This window comes from Helianthus annuus, chromosome 17 (assembly GCF_002127325.2).
Source record: "Helianthus annuus cultivar XRQ/B chromosome 17, HanXRQr2.0-SUNRISE, whole genome shotgun sequence".
NCBI lineage: Eukaryota > Viridiplantae > Streptophyta > Magnoliopsida > Asterales > Asteraceae > Helianthus > Helianthus annuus.
Window position 1 is genome coordinate 6460879 of NC_035449.2, and position 6593 is coordinate 6467471.

A 6593-nucleotide genomic window follows, 5' to 3' on the forward strand; every position below is an offset into this window, starting at 1 on the left:
CCACAGTCCACCCAAACACTCTCTCTCTCCCCTTCACACACACCATTTATAATTTTATTTTATTTATTTATTTATTTATTTATTTTTTTTTTTTTGTGGAGCATGCGATACTGAGAAGATATGAATTTTGTTTTTGAACATTAGTGTATATCAAGGCAAATTAAAGTTTTGTCTACTTGGACGGCCTATTTTCAAACTATCGTAGTCATGCTCGATCTGTTTATCTTTTTGCCATTTAGATTTCTGGCAGATTATAAAGTACAAAGATCACATCACGAAAGAGCATGTTTAGATTGATGTAAACCGGATAACTTAACTAAAATGTAGGTTTTTCTTCTAAATTCATAAATCTACTAAACTTCCAAGTAAGATTGTTGAAAACAATGTGAAAGAATATGATTCAACTTGATTTCATTCATTGATACAATTGACTATAAATAATACATCACCAAATCTTCTAAATATGAGAAGATATTTTTACAATAAATGATACAATCGATAACTAATTACAGAATATTCTATTACACCCCCGCAGTCGAAGCGATGGGAGGTTTGATGCTGAGACTGGCACGAAAGTCATCAAACAATACCCGGGGAAGACCTTTGGTGAAAATATCTGCTATCTGATGTCGAGATGGAACATGCAAGACTCGAATGCGGCCACGCTGAACCTGTTCGCGAACAAAATGTATGTCGAGTTCTATATGTTTAGTTCGCTGGTGTTGTACGGGGTTACTAGAAAGGTAAATAGCGCTCACATTATCACAGTAGACGAGAGTAGCTCGAGTGAGTGGATAATGAAGATCGAGAAGCAGATTACGTAACCAACATATATCAGCGACCACATTCGCCACACCTTGGTATTCGGCCTCAGCACTGGAGCGTGAAATGGTGGACTGACGTTTGGAGGACCAAGAGAGAAGATTGTCACCCATGTAAACACAGTAGCCGGAGGTTGAGCGACGAGTATCAGGGCATCCAGCCCAATCAGCATCGGTGTAAGCAACTAATGACAGACTGGGAACAGGTCCGAGGTGAAGACCGTAATCGGCTGTGCCTTGAATATAGCGTATGATGCGCTTTAGCGCATTCCAGTGCTCGAGCCGAGGAGCGTGCATATGCATACATACCTGTTGAACATTATACGATATGTCGGGGCGAGTAAAAGTGAGATACTGAAGAGCGCCCGCTAGACTACGGTATGTAGACGGGTCATCGCGCAGGGGACTGGAGACAGAGGACAGCTTGGACTGGTTGTCAACCGGTGTAGCAACTGGTTTGCAAGAGTCCATAGATGCTCGATGAATAATATCTTTAACATAAGCCTGTTGAGACAAAAACATATTGTTGCCGTCCCTGGTCACCTGTATACCCAAAAAATATGATAGTGGCCCCAAATCCTTCATAGCGAATTCTCCGGACAATATAGACATTAACTGTGTGCGAAGAGCCTCAGTCGACGTGGTGAGAATAATGTCATCGACGTAGATTAGTAGATAAGCGATATCGTGACCATGGTGATAAATAAACAAGGAGTTGTCGGATTTGCTTTGCCGAAAACCTTGCAACGTAACGAAGTCGGTGAATCGCTGATACCAGGCTCGCGGAGCCTACTTGAGACCGTAGAGAGATTTGCTGAGACGGCACACATAATCAGGAAAGTCACGGTGTCAAAAACCAATGGGTTGATGCATATACACGGTTTCTTCCAGATTGCCGTGTAAAAACGCATTAGTAACATCCAACTGGTGAATCGGCCAAGACTTTGACAATGCTAGAGAAAGTACCAAACGAATGGTGGCAGGCTTAACAACGGTACTAAACGTTTCGCCACAGTCAATGCACGTTTGTTGCTTCCGACCATCACAAACCAACCGAGCTTTGTAACGTTCCAAACTGTCGTCAGACCTGAATTTATGTTTAAACAACCACATGCTACGGATAATATTCATGTCAGGGGTCCTAGGTACAAGCTCCCAAGTCTTGTTTTTAATAAGAGCACTAAATTCATTGGGCATGGCATTATACCACTCTGGTGAGGACAAGGCAAACTGTGGATTTTTAGGAATAGTAACGACAGTGGACGTATGGAGATTAAAGAATTGTTTGGGCTTAACAATGTCGCTCATGGAGCGGGTTCGAATGGTCTGATGTATGGGAGGCGGAGGAGAGGGTTGCGGAACAGTTGAGCTGGGTGGCGGAGAAGTAGGCTGCGGCACAGTTGGGCTTGGTGATGGGGAAGGAGTGGGATCAGTTTGGGCCGGTGAGGTGGGGTGGGCTAGGTAGTCTGGGCCGAGGGTAGTAGAAAGCGGAGTGGGATCAGAAGGAGGGCTGGGAGGAGGGGTGAGAGGAGTTGGGCCAGAGGGTGGGTCGTGACAGTTTGGGCTTCGGTTAGGGATATGGGCGGGTGGTGGGTTGGTAGTAGGTCGATCGGGTTTGGGTTGTTGGAGATATTCCCAAATGAGAGGATTAATGGTGGGGTTTAAGAAATCGTATGAGAGAGGTTTAGTCGGGGATTGGATGGTGTATGGGAAGACGGATTCTTCAAAATGTACGTGGCAGGAAACGATAAGTTGATGAGAAGTGAGATCGAGACATTTATAGCCTCGGTGATTTGAGGGATACCCAAGAAATACGCATGGATGAGAGTGAAAATCAAGTTTATATGGTAGTGGAAGGAGTGAGCGGGTAGCAAAGGCACCCGAAAACACGAAGATGGTCGTATTCGGGGATGCTTTTGTAAAGCATCGTAGTGGGAGTTTGAAAATTGAGAGACTTGCTAGGTAGGATGTTAAGTAGATAGGTGGCGGTTTCGAGAGCATGGTGCCACAAATTTGGCGGTAGGGACGCTTGGGCCAGAAGAGTACGAACCATATTATTTATGGTGCGGATTTTGCGTTCCGCTTTACCATTTTGAAAGGATGTGTAGGGACAAGAGAAACCGAATTGCATGCCATTTTGTCACACCCCGATATTTCCACATATTACCGGTGGGCCCGGCGGGGAGTATCGTGACGTAGTTAATATCATCATTGTCAATACACACAATAATATAGCACAGCGGAAGGCTGGGTAATTAAACTATTACAAACCATATTGTCTGAGTGTTCGAGTATATGGATAATACAGACGGGAATGTAATAAGATCCACGGGCGGATCATAATGTACAAAGAAACAAAAACTACAGACTTCAGGTATCTTATGGATTTGCAAGATCCTCTATGACACCCTATAGTTCCAGCCTATTTCGACAAATACCTGTCAATCAATCTTTAGGAAAATACGTCAGTTTATACTGGTAAATACAATTTAACTGGCTCGTTTTAAAAACATTTATGAAAATTGATTGAGGTGCACATGACACAAATCATTTATAACTTGGGACAATCTTTATTAAAATCTTGTATACAGTTTTACATGTTTGTCATACATGTGGGGCCGGTTTGGAAGCCGGACCTGATTAACTGACTCACCACTTATAGAACCCACAAAGGAGTTATCCCCAACTTGTGGGTAACTTAACTGACTCACCACTTATAGAACCCACAAAGGAAGCCGGGCCTGATTGACACTACGTGGATAATACATTCTTAATCGAAAGATTAATTGAATATCAGAAGCCATCTGTGTATATATATAAAAGATGATAAGGCTACGGGAATCAATCGTGTCAACATGTTAAGTTTACCTCTTAGTAACTTTTTTTTTAACATTCCCCAAAAGCTTTATAAATTATGTTATACACATTGATAAATGGCTATTAGGAAAGTTATAAACCTCGGCTATTTTAGATAGTCCATACTTCAATTCAACAAATTTGAAGTTCATGTGCAATATCCTCGGCTTATTTAAGTTACCCACAAGTTGGGGATAACTCCTTTGTGGGTTCTATAAGTGGTGAGTCAGTTAATCAGGCCCGGCTTCCAAACCGGCCCCACATGTATGACAAACATGTAAAAATGTATACAAGATTTTAATAAAGACTGTCCCAAGTTATAAATGATTTGTGCCATGCGCACCTGAATCAATTTTCATAAATGTTTTCAAAACGAGTCAGTTAAATTGTATTTACCAGTGTAAACTGACGTATTTTCCTAAAGATTGATTGACAGGTACTTCTCGAAATAGGCTGGAGCTATAGGGTGTCATAGAGGATCTTGCAAATCCATAAGATACCTGAAGTCTGTAGTTTTTGTTTCTTTGTACATTATGATCCGCATGTGGATCTTATTACATTCCCGTCTGTATTATTCATATACTCGAACACTCAGACAATATGGTTTGTAATAGTTTAATTACCCAGCCTTCCGCTGTGCTATATTATTGTGTGTATTGACAATGATGATATCAACTACGTCACGATACTCTCCGCCGGGCCCACCGGTAAAATGTGGAAATATCGGGGTGTGACACATTTTGATTGCAGAAGTTATAAAAATGTTGGTTTGCATATTCTTTTCCATTGTCGCATTGAAACTGTTTGATTTTACGTTCGAATTGAGTGTGAATCAAATTATGTAGGGTGGAGAAGGTTTGAAAAACTTGAGATTTTGTAGCAATAGGAAAGGTCCATAGGAAGTTGGTAAAATCATCCAAGAAAAGGATGTAACATTTGTGACCACCCGTACTAAGTACAGGTGATGTCCAAAGGTCACTGTGAACAATATCAAAAGGTGAACAAGTATAATTAATGGAATCATAAAATGGCAGTTTCACACTGTTACCAAAAACACAAGCTTGACAAAGAGTTTTATTAAATTTTCCATAATCCACAAAAGACGAAAATTTCAAAGACTGTAATAAATTGTTGCCACGATGACCCAAACGTTGATGTCGGCGATCTTGTGAAACAGCAACAAAAGCAGATGGTTGTGTAGAGTTGAGGGGCAGTGGTTGAGTCAGTGGATAAAGATCGCCGATGCTATTGCATCGTGGGTTAGGAGCCCGAGTTTTGAGATCCTTTATAAGAAAACCAAATGGGTCAAATTCAACAGACACTAAGTTATCAGTGGTAAGGCGACGAACAGAAATAAGATTTTTGATAATGTTAGGAGCAAACAGTACATTGTTAAGTTTGAGAGGAGGAAAGGGTGGGGGTAGGACATGGTTGCCTTGTGCCACAATAGGGATAGTCATGCCATTACCAACAATGATGTTTTTATTAGTGCATTTATTAAAAATAGACGGGGAGTATATACCTTGCTCATTGGCCGAGTGAGAAGTGGATCCTGTATCCATCACGTCATGATCTGGAGGGTTGAGTGCCAAAGAGTAAAGCGCCTGCTCGATGTCGGTTGGAGAGTAGCCGGTGTGATTCTCCTGATCGGGTCACGGACCAAGTATGCCTTGAGAGGATTGAGAAGTGGGCCTGGACGGGTATGGGCAAGGGTGTTGGGCTGAACCGTTGTTGTTGAGGAGGCTGGCCCACTGTGAGGCAGTCCAATTGCTTGGAAACACTGTGTAGGGATGGGCTTGATTGATTTGTTGATTAGTATAGGGCCTGTTACGGCCAGTAGATGATCTGCCACGACCACGGTCGCGTCCCCCACGGGAGCGACCAGGACCCCCCCGATCCGAAGTGGAGTAATATGATGGCGTGGAGGAGTTGGGTTGCTGCTGGGTGGAGGCTGTGGCGGAAAAGGGCAGTGGTGGCGGATGAAGATGCCCAAGCAACCTGCCGTTTCTTCTTTCTTTCTTCAAGAGTGAGACGTGAACGAGCTTCGTTAAAATCAGAAAGAGGGTCTCGGTTCTGAAGTACTGTGGATATACCGTTGTATTGTTCCGTGAGCCCGGTCAGAAGTTTGATAACTAACATGCAGTCATCGACCGGAGAACCAACGCTCTTGAGCTGATTAGCCAAGTGCTTGGCATGTTGGCAATAATCAGCCATGGAAGAGAAGTTCTCTAGGCAGAGATTGGCAAATTCTTGGCCCAGAAACACAGCCCGGGTGTTCTTGTTGTCGCTGAACTCGGTTTCAACCGAAGTCCAAGCGTCATTGGCATTTTGTCCAGGTTTGAGAATAATATGCAGAAGGGTGGGGGAGATAGTAGCATAAATCCACTGGAGCACAATGGCGTCCAGACGAGACCACAGTGCATCGGCGGCTGCGGATTCGGCCTTGGTAGCGGCTGCTGCGTCAGAGGAGGCAGCGACGGGTGTGGGTTTTGGTGCGAGGTGATCAAGAACCTCATATGCTTGGCAATGAACCTTGAATAAGGTTTTCCATGTGGTATAGTGAGTCGATTCTTTTTCGAGAATTATCGGGATGTGACTTTTGATGTTGGAAACGGTTAAGGCGGGATGGAGTTTGATATCCATGGGAGCCGAGAAAAGAAGAAGACGAGTAAGGAGGGCAGCGGCGTAGAGTTAGAGAAGAAGAAGGAGGATAAGAGGTTTGATACCATGAAAGAATATGATTCAACTTGATTTCATTCATTGATACAATTGACTATAAATAATACATCACCAAATCTTCTAAATATGAGAAGATATCTTTACAATAAATGATAACTAATAGAATTTTCTATTACAATGGAAGTTTATGTTTGTCTATTGGCGAACATCAGTTCTTCTTTGGTCATATATAGCTTT

At 42.7% G+C, this 6593-nt stretch overlaps 2 protein-coding genes across 2 annotated transcripts; both read right to left on the reverse strand.

Moving 5' to 3' along the window:
• Positions 1-521: 521 nt before the first annotated feature.
• Positions 522-1433, reverse strand: LOC110923627 (uncharacterized mitochondrial protein AtMg00810-like). Its single transcript, XM_022167697.1, has one exon. The coding sequence runs from the start codon at positions 1431-1433 to the stop codon at positions 522-524; it is 912 nt and encodes a 303-aa protein (XP_022023389.1).
• A 4071-nt stretch (positions 1434-5504) lies between these two features.
• On the reverse strand, positions 5505-6320 carry LOC110923628. The gene has a single exon (XM_022167698.2). It carries the CDS (start codon positions 6318-6320, stop codon positions 5505-5507), a length of 816 nt encoding a protein of 271 aa, XP_022023390.2.
• Positions 6321-6593: the final 273 nt, after the last annotated feature.

Bases quoted from the DNA above. Each gene is read 5' to 3' on its own strand.
- LOC110923627 (XM_022167697.1), bottom strand. From the start codon at position 1,433: ATGTCTATATTGTCCGGAGAATTCGCTATGAAGGATTTGGGGCCACTA.
- LOC110923628 (XM_022167698.2), bottom strand. From the start codon at position 6,320: ATGGATATCAAACTCCATCCCGCCTTAACCGTTTCCAACATCAAAAGT.